The 20,889-nt window shown below is 43.7% G+C and overlaps 1 protein-coding gene and 1 pseudogene across 8 annotated transcripts in view; both read right to left on the bottom strand.

Moving 5' to 3' along the window:
* Positions 1–20,889, bottom strand: part of sumf1 (sulfatase modifying factor 1) — a 172,376-nt gene that overhangs the window by 94,144 nt on the left and 57,343 nt on the right. For all 8 annotated transcript variants that reach the window (XM_086001363.1, XM_086001360.1, XM_086001359.1 and 5 more), the window contains exons 4-5: positions 12,109–12,191; positions 7,677–7,799 (exon numbers count right to left, since the gene is read on the bottom strand). In XM_086001363.1, coding sequence (XP_085857489.1) covers positions 7,677–7,799; positions 12,109–12,191 — 206 coding nt within the window. The remainder of the gene's footprint in view (positions 1–7,676; positions 7,800–12,108; positions 12,192–20,889) is intronic.
* On the bottom strand, positions 2,742–4,899 carry LOC147110941 (uncharacterized; annotated as a pseudogene).

Consider the following 20,889-nt stretch of genomic DNA (forward strand, 5'->3'; position numbering starts at 1 on the left):
GGGTGGGAGAACACACTGCCCTCATCATCATGGGAACCGGCTGAACTCGGCTCCTCTGCAGCTCCTGCCTACAGCACACAGCACTTCTCAGAGGGTGACACAACTGACACGTCATCCCTTAACACGTGGCTACTGCCCCAACTCTTGTTAACTTCCAATTGGGATCGGCTCTGAAGTTGCAAGACCCGCAAACGTCTCTCCGAGAGGATTACTGACCATTGTGTATTGGGCCCCTTCCCCTGCTTCAGCTCACTGCACAGCCTTTGAAATTAAGTGCACGGGAGCGTAGGGATCAGCACACCTTAGAGGGAAGAGTGGCTGGAATGTAAACTCACATTTAGGGCATCAAATAATTGCTGTAGAAATACATTTCCACGGGGAATTGGGGACTGTTAATTATAATTCTGTTTGCTGTACCATGTCACAATGCAGAGCTTTTATACAATGGAAGTAGTCTGTCGATCTGTCCAGTTTTGATGAAGGGTCTACAACCGAAACATTATCCCAGTTTTTTCTTTTCAGATGCTGATAGAATTTGCCGAGATTGTTTTTACAAAACCACTCTGAACTTCCTTAAGTCTATAAGGAGTAATTTTACTAGATTCCTCTGCTGACAGCAATTGTGGGTGAAAGACACAGAACAATAATGTGATAGATCTCTCTCTGACTTGCACTAACATCTAACTGGCGGTGGGGGGTCTTTCATAATTAACCTTTTAGAGTTACCTTTAGGATAAGTATTAAACAGCTAATTTGAAAGATTATCTTAAATCCTCCTGCTGTTTCCCCACTTCCAAGTCTGGTCATATTAAAATTAATTTGGGGGAGATGCTGGAAAGTGGAGAATCCTTTGAAATTATATATATCCCCCCCATCTCCCGGAAATGAATGCTAGAATAATGCTCTACATTTGTGTGTATTCTTAAAAATCACAAGAAGATGATTGGCCATTTGATTCTTTTACTTGCTTTTCCACCAGTTTCCTTTCTCTGAAGGTATTAACTTCTTGCTCAGGTATGCTCCTGGTGTCATGGTGTCATCCAGTATCTTGCCCACTATCTTGTGTGAGCCAAGGAGGTGAGTCTATTCTATCTGGTCAGCGAGGGGAGCTGATGCCTGGCTCCCTCTCTCTCTCTCTCTCTAATTGCGTCGCACAGGATCCAGCATCTCAGGCTGCGCCCTCCCACAGGAGCGGGCTCCAGCGCAGGCGCTCTTTTTAAACGCGTATTCGTGTTCCGGGATCCCAGTTATTTCGATCCGCAAGAGCGGCCTGCGTACTGAAGCCCGCTCCTGTGGGACTGCGTGGCCTGCAACGCCTGGTGCGCGGTAGCCTCGAGATAGTTGCATGGCCGCGCACCCGCACAGCTTTGGGGAAAAACAGTGGTGCTGAGGGAGTGCTGCACGGTCAGAGGCAATGTTCCCCCAAATTTTTTGGGGGTACACGGTCCCTTTAACGGACTGCGTGGCCCATTCAAAATTTTGTGCGTGGGCGAAATGTCCCATTGAAAAGCTGGTCACCGGCCTGTGCAGGACCTCCAGACAGCTGCGCAGCCACGCAGCTTAACGGGAACATTGGTTAGAGGTGCCGTCTCTCAGGTGAGACGTTAAACCGTCTCCCCCTCAAGTGGACTTAAAAGATCCCATTACACTTTGAGGAACAGCAGAGGAGTTCTCCCCGGTGTTGTGGCCAACATTTATCCCTCAACCAACACCACTAAAACAGATCATCTGGCCATTTATCTCGTTGCTGTTTGTGGGACTTTCCTGTGCATCATATGGCTGCCGCAGTTCCAAATACTAAAACTGTAACTACACTTGTAAGATTATTTCATTGGCTATAAAGAGGTTTGTGATGTCCTGAGGTTGTGTAAGGCGCAATATAAATACAAGTTCGTTTTTTTTTTACATCCCCTGCTCCCTAAGTCCAGCAGCAGAGGAATCATCATGTCCCTTGGAATATTTGATTATCTCAAGTTAAACATATACCTATAACCTCTGCCCTTATTGTTAACCTAGAAACACAGAAAAATAGGAGCAGGAGTAGGCCATTCGGCCCTTCGAGCCTGCTCCGCCATTCTATATGATCATGGCTGATCCTCTATCTCGATACCATAGTCCTGCTCTCTCCCCATACCCCCTTGATGCCTTTTGTGTCTAGAAATCTATCTATCTATCTCCTTCTTAAATATATTCAGTGACTTGGCCTCCATAGCCTTCTGTGGTAGAGAATTCCACAGGTTCACCACCCTCTGAGTGAAGAAATTTCTCCTCATCTCAGTCCTAAATGTCCTACCCCGTATCCTGAGACTGTGACCCCTCGTTCTAGACCCCACCAGGCAGGGGAAACATCCTCCCTGCATCCAGTCTGTCTAGCTTGGTTAGAATTTTATACGTTTCAATGAGATCCCCTCATTCTTCGAAACTCTAGTGAATATAGGCCTAGTCGACCCAATCTTTCCTCATACGACAGTCCTGCCATCCCAGGAATCAGTCTGGTGAACTTCGCTGCACCCCCTCTATGGCAAGTAAGGAGACCAAAACTGCACACAGTACTCCAGGTGTGGTCTCACCAAGACCCTATACAACTGTAGTAAGACATCCTTGCTCCTGTACTCAAATCCTCTTGCAATGAAGGCCAACATACCATTTGCTTTCCTAACTGCTTGCTTCACCTGCATGTTTGCTTTCAGTGACTGGTGTACAAGGACACCCAGGTCCCTTTGTACATCAGCATTTCCCAATCTATCACCATTTAAATAATACTCTACCTTTTGGTGGATAACTTCACATTTATCCACGTTATACTGCATCTGCCATGTATTTGCCCACTCACTCAAATTGTCTAAATCACCTTGAAGCCTCTTTGCATCCTCCTCACAACTCACAATCCCACCTAGTTTTGTGTCATGAGCAAACTTGGAAATATTACATTCGGATCACTCATCCAAATCATTGATATATATTGTGAATAGCTGGGGCCCAAGCACTGATCCCTGCGGTACCCCACTAGTCACCGCCTGCCACCCCAAAAAAGACCCATTTATCCCTACTCTGTTTCCTGTCTGTTAACCAATTTTCAATACATGCCAGTATATTACCCCCAATCCCATGTGCTTTAATTTTGCACACTAACCTCTTATGTGAGACTTTATCAAAGGCCTTCTGAAAATCCAAATACACCACATCCACTGGTTCTCCCTTATCTATTCTACCAGTTACATGCTCAAAAAACTCCAGTAGGTTTGTCAAACACGATTTCCCTTTCATAAATCCATGCTGACTTTGTCTAATCCCGTTGATATTTTCTAAATGTCCTGTTATCACATCCTTTATAATAGACTCTAGCATTTTCCCTACTACTGATGTTAGGCTAACCGGTCAGTAGTTCCCTGTTATCTCTCTCCCTCCTTTTTTAAATAGTGGGGTTACATTTGCCACCCTCCAATCTGCAGAAACTGTTCCATAATTTATAGAATTTTGGAAGATGACAACCAATGCATCCACTATTTCCATGGTTACCTCTTTTAGTACTCTGGGATGCAGATTATCAGGCCCTAGGGATTTATCCCATTAATTTCTTCAGCACTATTTTTTTACTAATACTAATTTCCTTTAATTCCTCCTTCTCACTAGACTCTTGGTTCCCTAGCATTTCTGGGAAGTTATTTGTGTCCTCTTCCGTGAAGACAGAACCAAAGTATTTGTTTAATTGCTCTGCCATTTCCTTGTTCCCCATTATAAATTCTCCCGTTTCTGACTGTAAGGGACCTATATTTGTCTTCACTAATCTTTTTCTTTTTACATACTTGAAGCCTTTACAATCCATTTTTATGTTCCTTGCAAGTTTACTCTCATACTCTATTTTTCCCCTCTTAATCAATCTCTTGGTCCTTTTTTGCTGAACTCTAAACTGCTCCCAATCTTCAGGCTTGCTACTTTTTCTGGCAACTTTATATGACTCCTCTTTGGATCTAATACTATCCTTAATTTCTTTTGTTAGCCATGGTTGAGCCGCTTTTCCTTTTGTGTTTTTGCACCAGAAATGAATTCATGCAGTCATTCCTTAAATGTTAGCCATTGCCTATCCACTGTCATGCCTTTTAATGAAGCTCCCCAATCTATCATAGCCAACTCACTTCTCATACCTTCGTAGTTTCCTTTGTTTAGATTTAGGACTTCTTCACTTTCCATCTTAATGAAGAATTCTATCGTGTTATGGTCACTCTTCCCTAAAGGACCCCGCACAACAAGATTATTAATTAACCCCTTCTCGTTGCACAATACCCAATCTAGGATAGCCTGTTCCCTAGTTGGCTCCTCAACGTACTGGTCTAAAAAACCATCTCGTACACACTCCAGGAATTCATCCTCCACAGTATTATTGCTAATTTGGTTTGGCCAGTCTATATGTAGATTAAAGTCACCTATGATTACTGTAGCACCCTTGTTACAAGCATCTCTAATTTGCTGTTTGAGGCCATCCCCTACATTACCACTACTGTTTGGAGGCCTATAGACAACTCCCACCAATGTTTTCTGCCCCTTGGTGCTTCTTAGCTCCACCCAGACTGATTCTACATCTTGATTTTCTGAGCCAATATCCTTTCTCACTATTACTCTGGTTTCATCCTTTACTAACAAGGCCACCCCACCTCCTTTTCCTTTTCACCTGTCCTTCCTAAATATCGAATATCCTTGGATATTCAGCTCCCAGCCTTGGCCACCCTGCAGCCATGTCTCCATAATCGCAATTATATCGTATCCGTTTACATCTATTTGTGCTGTTAATTTGTCTACCTTATTACGAATGCTTCATGCATTCAGATACAGTGCCTTTAGATTTGTTTTTTTAACATTTTTAGACAACCTGTTGCTTATCCTCCTCCTTTTTGAAGACATGAATCAGCAGCATCAGTTCCACATAGCCAGTACTTTGTGGGGAAAACATGCTTCTAATCTCTCGTCTGGAGGTTGGATCATTTTGAACCTGTGTTCTCTAGTTCTGTGCTCAGCCCAAGTCAAATGGCCAGCTTTAAAGAGATGCAAAAGAAGTTTAGATTAAACATGGTGGGAGGTGTGGCGTGGTGGAAGGGTAATTTGAGGCACTAGTGCAAGGGAGCATGAAGTGGAAGTGTATCTCGGGGGTGGGGGCAAAAAAAAAAATCACTCACAAACCTAGCCACCAGCTTCAGATTGTCATTAGAAGGGGCTTGTGAGAAGGCAATCTTCTCACCTCTTGGCTAGCCTATAAAGCACCAGTTGAGAGAAGATAACTTAAAAGGCAAAAAGAAAGTAATATCACCCTTAATAATAAAGGAAACAAAGGAAGGGGGGGGGGGAAAAAGAGTGTTGCTTTTGAAGTCTGCAACATTATTCATTGCAGATTCATATTAAGCACATAAAAGAGAATGAGTTCATTAGCAAAGTGCAGATTAAAATCAGACTTGGATTTAGCTCATTCATGCTCACATTGCATATTCATCAGCATGCTGTAAACATCTCCTGGGCTGTGGTAAATAAAACAAAAAATTTTTTTTGGCTTGTTCCCCACACAGGCTATTTAGGTCCAACGTATAACCCTGAATTCGTGGACTTCCAAGTACCAAGCACTGCCTTCCCCGATCAAAGGTGAAATCCGTTTGCTACCTTTGCCTTTTATTGCTTTATTTGTTACATGATCAACATGCTATTGCTGTTTAATAAATTAAATCCCATGTACTGCAAGAACTACATTTATTGATAACTGCATTGTATCTCTCTCCCACCGTCCTCCCCCCGCCCCCCCCCCCCCCCAAAATGTTGTGAATTTGGCTGCTCACGTTGGAATACAATTCCACAGATTCCGTCAACTCAGATGCTACTGCTCTGGAGTGAGCCTGGACAGGAATTGTCCGCAGGCTGTTTTACCGCGAGAGCATCACACTATCCTGCACAAAATAGTGACAATAGGGCAAGATTCGTAAAAGGCAACTTTAGGACTGATGTCAGTGAGTTTTTCTTCACGCAAAGGTTGATAAACAGGATAATGGAGGTCGAAATGTTGGAACAATTTAAGAAATAAATTGGACACTGTGATGATAGCCGAGCCAAGATGGATTGAATTGCCTTCCTCATCTTGTGATCGTGGACGCACACACTCCAGCTGAGCCCAGGGAACTATAGCCAATCGTAGCTTTCCTACTGGTGTTTCAGCTAGGATCAACTTGCTCATCGCAACTGTATATTGATGGAAACCAAACCTTCTACACATCCTGTCCTACACTGTAATGAGATACTGTATGCTGCAATAACAACAGAAAAGGCTGGAAATACTCAGCAGGCCAGGCAGCATCCGTGGAGAGAGAAACAGAGTTAACGTTTCAGGTCTGGGACCCTTGACTGTATGCTGCAAACTGTCTGGCGTATCTGGTTAGGACAAGTTTCATATAAATCAATGAATTCTGGCAGTTTTGCCGGCAAATTTCTTTCATCATGTGAGTGAACGGTATTCTCCAGTGAACAGGGTATTCTCCAGTGAGCCAATGCTGTAATAAGGCCCTTTAACATAGTAGAGGGATTTTAGTGTGCTATCAAGTGGTACTGGGTACGTGAGGACCCAGGTTACTGTCTTTTTTGATTATATTTTCTATCTCACACTACCTGAGGAAACTCAAAGCTACTGAAAAATAAAAGTTGATTTTTTTTTACCTTAAGATTAAATCATATAAGCAAGCAACAAATAATAATTCTATCTCAGAGATTTACTAACGTTCGAACAGTAAATATTTTGGTGTCATCGGATTCACTCAATTCAGTTTGTATGTTGTAATTCTATTATTGTAGAAAATAGTTAAATAACACTAAGAGAACCAAAAGGATGTGATACTTCAATCTGATCGCTGACTGCAGATCAGAAGTACAAAAACCAGATCGGAAGAAATTGTTTTGCCCTACAGAACTGAAACTAGGTAGAACAGATTCTAACCCAATGTGATGAACACTGTCAATTCCTTTAAAAACTGCTGGATAAATATCTGGTTAGGCACAGGATTGCAGGCTATAGGGATTCATAAATATAGATGGCCAAACACTTCATGAAGCACAATATTCCCTGTACTGCTGGGATCATGGAACATCATCTGTGGATTGCAACGTGTCACAGGTATAGAGTATAGAATACAATGCTAAATAGATATCCATAACTTTTCAAAATCAGGGAGCAATCCCACAGAGTTTTATCTTCTTCAAAGTTCTTAGAATTGTTCACCTCTCAGGATGGTGTAGGCTGTATGTGGTCTGTTGGAAGGAGCTTGTACCATCCATAAATCATGCTCCTTGCATGATTCCCAACAGCAAACTCAAGAAATTGGAAACCATCTCTCTGACGTGCAAAGATGTTGGGCTTGACTCGAGGGTTGAAAAGCCTTTCCTGGGGTTTATGTTTCTCTTGAAGAGTTTAGGTAGCTGACCATGTGTAAATCAACAGGCCTCAAACCAAAACAGGCCGGGTTTTCGATTCAACTGTTAGTGCAAATCCCCAGAATCACACTGGGAGGATTAAAACTTGCCCCAAAAAATTACCTTTGCTCTTCTAATCCTTTTCCCTTTTGTACTACAGACTGTAAGTTTACATCAAATTAGCAAAGATGTATAGATTATTTTGGTACCGTTTACAAAAATGAGTCTTCTATGGTTACCTGTTCTCAAGTCCTCCTCTGCAGGCATATTCCCATTCAGTTTCAGTGGGCAGCCGTTTCCCTGCCCAGGTACAGTACGCCACTGCATTGTTCCAGGAGATGTGCACAACCGGGTGATCCATCCTGAGACACAACAAAGTACATTAATACAGATAATCACATCGAGTATTCCAACACAAGTGAATTAGGACTGAAATGAGGAGGAATTTCTTCACCCAGAGAATGGTGAACCTGTGGAATTCTCTGCCACAGAGGGCGGTGGAGGCCAGTTCATTAAATATATTCAAGAAAGAGTTGGATATATTTCTTGAGGCTAAAGGGATCAAGGGATATGGGGAGAAGGCAGGGGCAGGGTACTGAATTTGGATGATCAGCCATGATCTCATTGAATGGCAGAGCAGGCTCGAAGGGCCGAATGGCCTACTCCTGCTCCTATGTTCTATGTTTCTATGTTTCTATTACACCTACCAGACACCATTATGAGCCATTACTACCAAACATTCCAGCTGAACGGTCGGTCCTCAGACAGAACCCATCTCAGATGAGGCACTTACCGTTCCAGCACTGCTGTCCTCGCTTCCCTTGCAGCGGGTTGGCTGCCCCCCCTCCACCCGCCGCCCCCATTATTCAAAAATGAATAATTGAATGACGGGAATGGCTGAAGTGTAGTTTCTCTTTGCAAGTGATAAATTAATCTTGAAGAACTTACTATTTGTGGATTACCAGCCATAAATGCATATGGATCTCAAAGCACCCATTATTGGAGCAAACCCAAAGACCTAGAAATTGGAAGTGTTAGCGCTGGCCGTTAAGGACCATTTTGGGGGAGAAAATGGCGGCTGCCACACTTCTGCCCGCTGCCGATGAGTCCTGCGGCGGACGCCATTTGCGGCAGGTCAGCAGCGCTGTCGTTGCCTGCGCTCGCCCAAAGTATTTTAATTAGTAGGAGTGTGACGTCAATCGGCGCTGCCCGCTCATCCATTTTGGAGCTCGTCGCTCCCCTTACTGCCCTCTCCAAAGCACGCCTGTGCGTGCAGCCGCTGACAGCAACTCCCTGAGGACACTTCAAGTGACAAATTTAAAACAGCCAGAAAGTAAGGATAGCATTCTCCACGTAGCTAATGTAGTGTTTATATTAATCGCAAACCTACGCCTTGATAGTTAACCCTTGGGTTTTGTAGGTAAAGTTAAAAAAAATTTTGGTCGTTTGCTTATTTGAAACTCTCCTGGCTGAAATTCTAACAAATGGGAAGATGCAGAATATTGCAATCGATTACTTCTGAGTGACTAAGAGCAAGCTTGAGGTTTGGATTAGGAATCACCTATGGATGTTCAGTATTTCGATCTCTGAAATCTGAAGTGTGAATTCAAATTCTTTAAGTTATCAGCTATGAGTACTCTCTCCTCACCAGGGAATAAGTAAAAGCCCTCAGTTGTCAGACCTTCCTAAACCAGTGATTAAAGTGACCTCAGCATATCAATGAAATTATGACTACAGTGTAATGGTTTCGAAAACTACAGGAGCGTTGGATTTGATCGTTCCTGTGCTGTATCTTTTTCTATTTGCTTCATGAAAATTTAAACAAGCATTTAAAATAAATACCTTTGCTTAGTCGCTATTCCTTTTGAATGAGATGTGTGGGTAAAATGATTGGGGAAGAGTCCTTGAAAGCATTAAATGGGCCATCTTCGCTCAATCGCAAAATAAAAAATAAAGTGTTCCCTTTTAGCTATGGCGTCCGCAGGGAACGGTTTCTCTTTAAACAACACTGAATGCTGCATGCCTTCTTCAGCGCAATGAGAGGCACAGACTTTTGCCCTGTTTTACACTCACAGCTTCCCCTGCTTCTCCTATAAATGAAAGGAGGATCCCATAAAACCCAACATACGATCAAACCACAGACTTTCCCAACGCAGTCGACAGACTCCCCACAAATGAATAAACAATTTGCCGAACCCTTTTTCGCTCTGTAGAACTGTTGCGAGCCGGAGCCTGAGCTGATTTAAAAAGATGACACACTTCCATAGGTAGGTTCCGGAGCTTTGCTTGTGTCACTTTGATGTGCTTTAAACGACAAGAGCTTTCTCCACAAGAGCTGACTGCAATACTGTAACGTGGGTGGATTGGTGAGCGGGTGGCAGGTAAATTGCTGTAATAAATACAGCAACTGTTCCGTGGATGGGCTACAGGTCGACTCGTTTGTTCCTCGTTCTCCTTAAATCCAAGCGGCAACAGATGCGACCTTCGGCCTTCTGCTGAGCTTAGCGCCAGAAAGAGCGCGTTGCACCACAGGTTCTCCCCTCCGCTGAAGTAAATTAGCAGGCAGCACCAAAATACCTTGGCCGGCGCCATTACCGGCAGGTTTCCGGAATACTCGAATTTCTAGGCCAAAGCCTTTCAGCAAAAAGCTGCTAATGGATTATCCAACAATTGTTACTGCCCACAGATGGGAAGATGGATGGACAGAAATATATTCTTCTTCTTAGGCAGTCCCTCAGAACCGAGGATGATTTGCTTCCACGCTAAAAATGAGTTCTCAGGTAACTGATGAGTCCAATGCGGGACCTACAGTCTCTGTCACAGGTGGGGCAGACGGTGGTTGAAGGGGCGGGTGGGCGGGGTGCTTGGGTTGACGTGCGCTCCTTCTGCTGTTTGCGCTTGGCTTCCGCTTGCTCCCGGCGAAGAGACTCGAGGTGTTCGGGGCCTTCCCGGATGCTTCTCCTCCACTTTGTGCGGTCTTGGGCCAGGGATTCCCAGGTGTCGGTGGGCACGTTGCACTTTTTCAAGGAGGCTTTGAGGGTGTCCTTGAAGCGTTTCCTCTGCCCACCTGGGGCTCTTTTTGCCGCGTCGGAGCTCCGAGTAGAGCGCTTGTTTTGGGAGTCTCGTATCGGACAGAAATATAAAAAGACCGAATCCAACTGCAGCCAAGTGCAAATATGCTGCTGCCGGTTTTTGTACTGATACAAATAACGCACAGGGGTATTGTCCCAGATAAGATGGATCAACTGCATTAAGAAATGGGTCTTGACTTCAGCTCTGACTATCCAGTAGTTAACCAGCAGAAAATCAGTAGAGAAGGGGTCAAGAATTAAGGTAAACACGGAAACAACCAATTGTGCGACAGTCCAGCTGTTCCATTCTAAACAGCAACGGAAATCTGTGGATCCCAACTCAGTTTACAATAATTCAGCTATACACTACGTGCAGGTGAAGGTTTCAATTGCACAACTGCCTCTCGTTCTCTCGAGCATTTGCAGATTTTCATAGCTTATTGTAAACATGGCCGAGACCAAAACGTGCAGCTTTCAAATGCTTGCAATGTCTCCGTGAACTGTTCGTGTCACTCAAGATTCTGAAGCTAATGAGAAGCTTCCTACCTATTCACAGACAGGGTGGAATCAGGAGAAAAATAAAGGAGCCATTGGCTGACAACGAGTGGACAGCAAAGTCCAACATTCTGTTATCACCTATTGCAAAGAAGTTCCGATCCAAGCGCAATGTTTAAACAGGCAAGAACACTCACCGATTTAAAACGCTCAGAACAGCAAGTACAATCGATTCACTCCCGAGCTTTTCCGACAGACAGCAAACTACTTCAGCAGTCAGATTGTGTTTGTGTAAAATATACGTTGAGTGTTTTGTTTAGAATGAGTTACTGAATCAATGAGCTGCCCCACATAAATTTGCCAAGTGGCTATTTTTATCCATGGTTTACAGAACAATTTCTTGGCAAACTCTTTATGCATTTAACAGGATTTAAAAATATATTTTCACCCCCTTGCGGCCCCTGCAACTTTTGGACTTTTGACAATTCCCTTGCTGTGGTTTCAAACTGCCTACACACAAAATGTAGTTTTCTAACGTGCATTCCCATTCTTATCCATATGGCAAGACTCCTCGTCATACTCCATGTGATTTTTTTTTATTGAAAAACAAAAGCACACAGAATTCCTAGCTCAGCAAGGTACAACAACCACAAATTGCTAAATAGTTTTCAACCTCTTCCTCCTCACCAGAGCTGTGTGTGGTGCAAATGATGCATCAGGTCTGTCAAATGTGCGCTGCGCTGATGTCAAAGTGGATCTGACACCACCCCAGCTTTTAAGAGTGCACTTTCTTTGTAGTTTTTCCACAACCACCAGGCATCCAGTTGAATGCTTTCTACAGAACAGAATATTTTGATTGAAAACAAATGTTACATTGTTTGAAAACTGCCACTGAACTTTGTTTCCCCCCCTCCCCCCGAACTCCGCACCCAACTAAACAGGCTTGACTTGGGCAAGGGCAAGGGGCATTGCTGAACCAAATGTGCGGCCTAAAAAACTCTCAAGCAATTTTCCACTTTTTCAAATTGCATTATATTTTCAACACACAAGAGCAGATGAGACAAAATATTTCCAGATGTGAGGAACACTTCTGCTTCACAGTTACCTCTTAGTAATGTTGGAGTCAGGACCTTCGGGGTGTTTCCAACTGGTTGCTTTAACAGGGAGCCACCATGGAGCTGCTGCAACCTAGAACAAGAGAAGAAGCCATCTTGGATTTAGAATCTTGCAGCAGAATTATATAGGGCCCTGGTGAGACCACACCTGCAGTATTGTGTATAGTTTTGGCTTCCTTACCCAAGGAAGGATATACTTGCCATAGAGGGAGTACAACGAAGGTTCACCAGACTGATCCCTGGGATGGGGGAATTGTCCTATGAGGAGAGATTGAGTGGACTAGACCTATATTCTCTGGAGTTTAGAAGAATGAGGTGTGATCTCATTGAAACACACAAAATTCTTACAGGGCTTGACAGGGTAGATGCAAGGAGGATGTTTCTCCTGGCTGGGGAGTCTAGAACCAGGGATCACAGTCTCAGAATAAGGGGTCGGCTATTTAGGACTGAGATAAGGAGAAATTTCTTCACTCAGAGGGTGGTGAATCTTTGGAATTCTCTACCCCAGAGGGCTGTGGAGGCTCAGTCGTTGAGTATATTCAAGACAGAGATCGATAGATTTTTGAATATTAAGGGATCAAGGGATATGGGGATAGTGCAGGAAAGTGGAGATGAGGTAGAAGGTCAGCCATGATCTTACTGAATGGTGGAGCTGGCTCGAAGGGCCAAATGGCCTACTCCTGCTCCTATTTCTTAAATTCTTATGTAATTGAGACATTTATGGTCCTTCTCAAGAGATATAGAAACCTGCCTATGAGTGTTGAGAAAATATTGGGAAATCTGTATTCTTGTCTTTCTCTGCAGAAGAGACGTTTGCCACCGAATTCTCCAGTTAGATGCAAATGATGCACAAATCTCATAGTTTTCTTTACTGCTTTTGAAGGTAGAAATTGCTGCAACTGGCTGGATACTGGCTTTGTAACATGTGTCTAATTTCATGTAGATTGGGTGCCACAGTACTCGCTCCTGTCATCCCCATGACCCGAGTTCAAATCTGGCCCAGGCTATTGGGATGAAGGTCTCTTCTGTAAGGGTTGTGTGTGTAATGAGTTTGGATTACCTCAGCAAAAACTTGTCCCCAACTCACGACCCAAGAAAATTGCTTGATAAAAGTTTTAGCCCCATCAAAAATATATTTTAAAATAACTTTAGGATGCAATGGAATGGGAAGGCACTAGTTTATTTGACAAGGAGAATTCATGATCATAACCCTACCCATTGCAGGAGGTACCAAAAGATGACAGAAGCAAAGATGGGGTAGCGTCTGAATAAAAGGGAACTCCTCAGATAATGAATCAGTCCGTGCCCGCATGCAGCAAGACCTGGACAACATTCAGGCTTAGGCTGATAAATGGCAAGTAACATTTGCGCCACACAAGTGCCAGGCAATGACCATCTCCAACAAGAGAAAATCTAACCACCTCCTCTTGACATTAAATGGCTTTATCATCGAAGCCCCCACCATCAACATCCTGGGGGTCACCATTGACCAGAAACTTAACTGGACTAGCCACATAAATACCGTGGCTACAAGCGTAGGTCAGAGGCTGGGTATTCTGTGGCGAATGACTCACCTCCTGACTCACAAAGCCTTTCCACAAGTCAGGTGTGTGATGAAATACATTCCACTTGCCTGGATGAGTGCAGCTCCAACACTCAAGAAGCTCAACACCATCCAGGGCAAAGCAGCCCACTTGATTGGCACTCCATCCACCACCTTAAACATTCACTCCCTCCACCACCGGCGTACCGTGGCTGCAGTGTGTTCCATCTACAAGATGCACTGCAGCAACTCGCCAAGGCTTCTTCGACAGCACCTCCCAAAATCGCAACCTCTTACCACCTAGAAGGACAAGGGCAGCAGGCGCATGGGAACACCACCACCTCCAAGTTCCCACAAAGTCATACACCATCCTGACTTGGAAATATATCACCGTTCCTTCAGCATTGCTGGGTCAAATCCTGGAACTCCCTACCGAAACAACAACAAATAACGCCTTTAACGTAGTAAAACACCCCAAGGTGCTTCACAGGAGTATTATAAGACAAAAAAAAAGACACCAAGCCACATAAGGAGAAATTAGGGCAAATGACCAAAAGCTTTGTCAAAGAGGTAGGTTTTAAGGAGCTTCTTAAAGGAGGAAAGGGGGGTAGAGAGGTTTCGGGAAGGAATTCCAGAGCTGAGGGCCTCAGCAGCTGAAGGCACGGCCACCAATAGTTGAGCAATTAAAATCAGGGATGCTCAAGAGGTTAGAATTAGAGGAGTGCAGATATCTCGGGGGGTTGTGGGGTTGGAGGAGATTACAGAGATAGGGAGGGCCGAGGTCATGGAGGGATTTGAAAACAAGGATGACAATTTTAAAATCGAGGCACTGCTTAACCAGGAGCCGATGCAGGTCAGTGAGCACAGGGGAGATGGGTGAACGGGACTTGGTACGAGGCAGCCAAGTTTTGTATGACCTCAAGTTTACGTAGGGTAGAATGTGGGAGGCCAGCCAGGAGTGTGTTGGAATAGTCCAGTCTAGAGGTAACAAAGGCATGGATGAGGGTTTCAGCAGCAGATGAGCTGAGGCAGGAGCAGAGACAGGCGATGTTACAGAGGTGGAAATAGGCGGTCTTAATTATAGCCTGGCTGATCTGCGAGCTATCTCCATACACCCGCCTTTGGCCCATATCCCTTAATACCATTGGTTAACAAAAAGCTATCAATCTCAGATTTAAAATTAACAGTAGATCTAGCATCAATTGCCGTTTGCGGAAGAGAGTTCCAAACTTCTATCACCCTGTGTGCGTAGTAGTGTTTTCTAATTTCACTCTAATGTTTAAACTGTGTCCCTTCATCCTAGAATCCCTAACCAATGAAAATAGTTTCTCTCTATCTACCCTATCTGTTGCCGTTAATATCTTGAAAACTTCGATCAGATCACCCCATAACCTTTTAAATTCTAAGGAATACAACCCTAATTTGTGTAATCTCTCCTCGTAACTTAACCCTTGAAGTCCAAGTATCATTCTGGTAAACCTACGCTGCACTCCCTCCCTTCCTAAGGTGTGGTGCCCAGAACTGCTCACAGTACTCCAGGTGTGGTCTAACCAGGGTTTTGTATAGCTGCAGCATGACTTCCACCCCTTGTATTCTAGTCCTCTAGATATAAAGGCCAGCATTCCATTAGCCTTTTTGATTATTTACTGTACCTGGTTGTGACATTTTAATGATCTATGTACCTGGACCCCCGAGTCTTGTTGGACATCCACTGTTTTTAGCTTTTCACCATTTAGAAAGTACCCTGTTCTATCCTTTTTAGGTCCAAAGTGGATGAACTCAGATTTGCTTACATTGAAATCCATTTGCCACGGTTTTGCCCATTCACTTAATCCATCAATATCGCGTTGTAATTTTATGCTTTCATCTACACTGCCTACAATGCCGCCTATCTTTGTGTCATCGGAAAATTTGGATATTTGACTTTCTATGCCATCATCTAAGTAGCTAATAAATATTATGAATAGTTGAGGCCCCAACACAGATCCCTGCGGGACACCACTAGTCACATCCTGCCAATTAGATTACCTGCCCATTATCCCTACTCTCAGACTCCTGCCACTCAGCCAATTTCCTAACCAGGTCAATAATTTGCCCTCAATTCCATGGGCTTCTACCTTAGTTAACAGTCTCTTATGAGGGACTTTATCAAATGCCTTCTGGAAGTCCATATAAATAACATCCATAGACATTCCCCTGTCCACTACTTTAATCACCTCCTCAAAAAATTCAATCAGGCTTGTCAGGCATGGCCTACCTTTAACAAATCTATGCTGGCTCTCTCTGATCAACTGAAAATTTGAGGTGTTCAGTCACCCTATCCTTCATTATAGACTCTAGCAATTTCTCGACAATAGATGTTAGGCTAACTGGTCTATAATTCCCTGGTTTCCCTCTCTCGCCATTCTTAAATAGCGGAGTGACATGCGCAATTTTCCAATCTAAAAGGAATAGTTCCTGAATCGAGAGAGCTTTGGAAGATTATATTTAGGGCATCTGCAATGTGCTCACCTACTTCCTTTAAACCCTGGGATGGAAACCATCTGGTCCTGGAGATTTGTCACTCTTTAGTGACACTATTTCCTGGAGTCCCTGTCCCCGATTCAGTATTAGTTTCCTTGTGATTTCCAGCATGCTATTCTCTTCTTCTACTGTAAATAATGACGCAAAGTAATTAAAGAAAGAAAGTCTTGCATTTATATAGCGCCTTTCACGACCACCGGACATCTCAAAGCGCTTTACAGCCAATGAAGTACTTTTTTGGAGTGTAGTCACTGTTGTAATGTGGGAAATGCGGCAGCCAATTTGCGCACAGCAAGCTCCCACAAACAGCAATGTGATAATGACCAGATAATCTGTTTTTGTTATGTTGATTGAGGGATAAATATTGGCTAGGACACCGGGGATAACTCCCCTGCTCTTCTTTGAAATAGTGCTATGGGATCGTTTACGTCCACCTGAGAGAACAGTCGGGGCCTCGGTTTAACGTCTCATCCGAAAGATGGCACCTCCGACAGTGCCGCACTCCCTCAGCATTGCACTGGAGTGTGAACCTGGCTTTATGCGCTCAGGTCCCTGGAGTGGGACTATGAACCCACAACCTTCTGACTCAGAGGCGAGAGTGCTACCCACTGAGCCACAGCTGACACTAGATTATTCAACATGTCCGCCATTTCCTTATTATCAATGACAATATCACCGCTTTTTTTTAATCCTCTTTTTCCTAATGTAATTTTTAAAATTCTTCATATTGATTTTGATATCACTTGCAATTTTCTTTTCACACTCCCTTTTTGTAGCTCTTATCTGTTTTGTGACCATTTGCTGTTCTTTGCATCTTTCCCATTCGCCAGGATCTGTGCTATTTTTTGCATTTTTGTATGCTTTTTCTTTTAGTTTTATGCTGTCCCTTACCTCTTTGGTCGTCCATGGCTTTTTTTTGGTAAATAGAGCTTTTACCCCTCGGGTATAAACTGGCTCTGTATCATATTAAATTATTTTCTAAACATCTCCCACTGATAATCTGTCGTTTTACCCAATAACAGATTTGCCCAGTTTACTGTGGACTGTCTCGGCCTCATCCCGTTGAAGTCGACCTTACCTAAGTCTAGAATCTTAGTAGCGGTTTTGCATTTCTCCCTTTCAAACGCTACATTGAACTCGATCATGTTATGATCGTTATTGGATAAATGTTCATGCACAGTTAGGCTGTTAACTAAATCTGGCTCATTACACATTACTAAATCTAATATGACATGCCCCCTTGTTGCCTCTAGGACATATTGTCAAAGAAAACTATCCTGGACACACAAGAAATTCACTGCCTTTCTGACAGGTGCTAGTCTGCTTATCCCAATCCATATGAAAGTTAAAATCCCCCATTAAAACCACTCTGCCTTTGCTACATGCTTGTCTAATCTTTGCATTTATACAATCTATCACTTCACAGCTGCTACCACGTGGCCTATACATAACTCCCACAACAGTCTTGAAGCTTTTCCTATTTCTTAATTCTACGCATAAAGTCTCCACTGCCTGCTTACTTCTCTTTATATCCTCTCTTATCATTGAAGTGATTTCATCCTTAATCACTAAAGCTACTCCTCCCCCTCTGCCATTTTCCCTATCTTTCCTTATAACCTGGTATATTTAATTCCCAGTCCTGACCTTCTTGCAGCCATGTCTCAGTAATGGCTACAATGTCATACCCTCCAAGTTGAACTTGCGCCTGCAGTTCATTCAGTTTATTCCTTATACTCCGTGCCTTTGTATAAAGAACGCTTATTTGGACCATACACCCTAGCCTGTAACGATGTGGGAGTGGGAAGACAAGCCATTGCAGGTGATTGTCTGGCTACAATTAAATAGATAAGAATGGAACCAGGCGAGTGCAGTCCCACCCAGCTGGACAACAGTGGAGAGGTGCTGGAGGAAGATGGAGTAGTCAACTGTGTCAAAGGTTGCAGACAGGTCAAGAAGGACAAGGAGGGATAGGTTACCTTTGTCACAGTCACAAACTATGTCATTTGTGACTTTGATGAGCGCCGTTTCGGTACTGTGGCAGGGGTGAAAACCGGATTGGAGGGGGTCAAACATGGAGTTCTGGGAAAGATGAGTATGGGATTTGGGAGGCAACAACACGTTCAAGGACTTGAGAGGAAAGGGAGGCTGGAGGTAGGGCAGTAGTTTGCAAGGACGGAGGGGTCCTACGTTGTTTTTTTGAGGAAAGGGGTGATGATGGCAGATTTGAAGGAGAGGGGAACAGTACCCGAGGAGAGAGAACCGTTAACAATGTCAGCTAACATGGGAGCCAGAAAAGGAAGTTGGGTGGTCAGCAGTTTAGTAGGAATAGGGTCGAGGGAGCAGGAAGTGGGTCTCATGGACAAGGTGAACGCGGAGAGGTCATGAGGGGAGAGTGGAGAGAAACTGGAGAAATTGGTTTTCGGGTTTTTCCGGACTTCGGAACGTGTTTCTGATGTCCGAAGTCTAGAAATGCCCGAGCCCAGGTTGCGATATTTCCGGACTTCGGACATCAGAAACACGTGCCACATCCGGAAATGCCTGGGCCCAGGTTGTGCTATTTCCGGTTTTTGGTAAGCCTCCCTCAGGGTGTCCGGATTCCGGAAGATTTTACGGATTCTGGACCCCTGCCACCAATCGTCCAGGAGTCCGGATTCCGGAACTCTGGATTTGGGACGCTCAACCTGTAGAATAAAAAAGAAATAAATTGAGGGATATAGAAAGAATATTTTTGAATATAATTCATTGTGTGGATTGCTTAAATAAACACGAGTGTTTTTATGCCAATACAGAAATAGAAATAAAGACTTTCATTTATACAGAGCCTGGGCTACCATTGAGCCAAGGCTGACACCTATATGTATTTAATATTCAAACAAGTAGAACAATTGAAAACTTTCATAGATTATACACACAATACAGGAATTGTTTACTGTCAAAGTCAGGAACATTACCTTTTTAATAAAATGTTCAATAGATTTGGCTTAATTTCCATTGGTTCGCTACTTCAATACCTTGCTTGTATCCTAGTCCTGCCTTCAGAAGCAATGCTGTAATATAAAAAACTACATGCAGGGAACGCCACCATGAGACCCTGCCCCTAGAGGCAAAATATCACTTGCGTCAAACATAACTACCATTAGTAGCACTAGATTCCACTGGCTGCCATCTCATTTTGGCCTTGGGTAGAGTGAATTTTTCAGGGAGCAATGCTGGCCATGACACCAAAAAAACTCCCTGCGCTTTGAATAGCGCCATGACAGGCAGACAATTTAACATCTCATTTGGAAGACGGCACAATCAACACTGCAGCACCTCCTCAGTACTGGTCAGTCTAGATTATGTGCTCAAGCCTGAATATAACTGGATATAAAGCTAAATTCAGTAGTTCCAGGAGTATGCATGCTTCAAATTAGAATGGTCTGCCAATCAGGGCTATAGCGTTGGAGCCGTCTTTCTGACCTGACTCCCTTCGAGTCCAGCTTCTCAGCAGGAGCGCGGAAGCACTGAATTTACCCTATGAAGTTCCAGCCACTCCTCACACACTGCGCAGTCAAAAGTTGAACATTCCTATGCTAACCAAATGCTAAACACATCAAAGCCCTGAAAGGTTGCAGGCTGCAAAAGTATTCCAGGGTCTGATGTACATACCCGCCAGTCCAGCAACAGCCTCATCACTGCACTGCTTAAAGACTTTAGCTGATGAGTGGAATGTGGGAACCCCCACTTTGCATTCCTCCTTTCCATTTGTTTACAAGTTCTGTCTCCCATTCAGAGTGGTTAAAATATTTCTCATTTTGTAGGCAAGGCTGGTGCACATAAAGTCACATCTTTTCCTTTCTTTCTCCCCTGTGCCTCTAAAGACCAGCGTAATGTGGAAGCAGTTGTGTGCACTCCTCAGAACAGGTCAAGCAGAACAGTCATCAACAAGGACACTCCATGCCACAAACATAACTGCAAATCTACTCCGAGATTAAAATGAGACTGAGATTGACTTGACTGCCCCAACCCAATTCCCCTACAGATTCACCCTTGGGGTCGCCAACCCTCCAGGATTGTCACGGAGCCTCCAGGAATAATACACTTTTTTTAATGCCCCGATGATTTTTCTCCCACGCTGCTCAGGCCTGTACAGCCACAGGAGAGAAAACAGAAAAAGGAAGAAGTGTTGTGACTTTACTGTTGTAACAATTTGATGTTCAAATTGGCAGCCGCGTTTCTTACATTAGAACAGTGACTGCACTTCAAAAATACAGCATTGACTGTAAAGTGCTTTGGGACATCCAGAGGTCGTGGTAGGCACTATATAAATGCAAGTCTTCATTTTCTTTACTGAATGTGGATAAATGGCCGATGGGCTGAGTGCTTAGCCCACCCATAGGGCGATTCACAATTAGGTGCAATGTTAAATAGGCACGGAGCCAGTAAGTGGGAAAGTAGAAGGGGTGACCAAAAGGTTTTGACAAAGTGGAGACAGACTTCCCAAAATACAAGTCTTAGTTTACAAGATGTTAATTATGGGATACGAATAATTTGTACATCTGTATTGAACATACTAATTCTTTAGATCATAGGAGTCATCTTCTAATAAAATCAACAACCCAATCTGACCTAAAATCAAAAGACATCTGAACGTCAAAGTCAAAGAAACAAATGATTTAAACGGTTAAAATCATAGAAAGTTAAAGCACGGAAGGAGGCCATTTCG

This window comes from Somniosus microcephalus, chromosome 11 (genome assembly GCF_052327205.1).
Source record: "Somniosus microcephalus isolate GS21.2 chromosome 11, FLI_Smic_1.0, whole genome shotgun sequence".
Classification (NCBI taxonomy): Eukaryota; Metazoa; Chordata; class Chondrichthyes; order Squaliformes; family Somniosidae; genus Somniosus; species Somniosus microcephalus.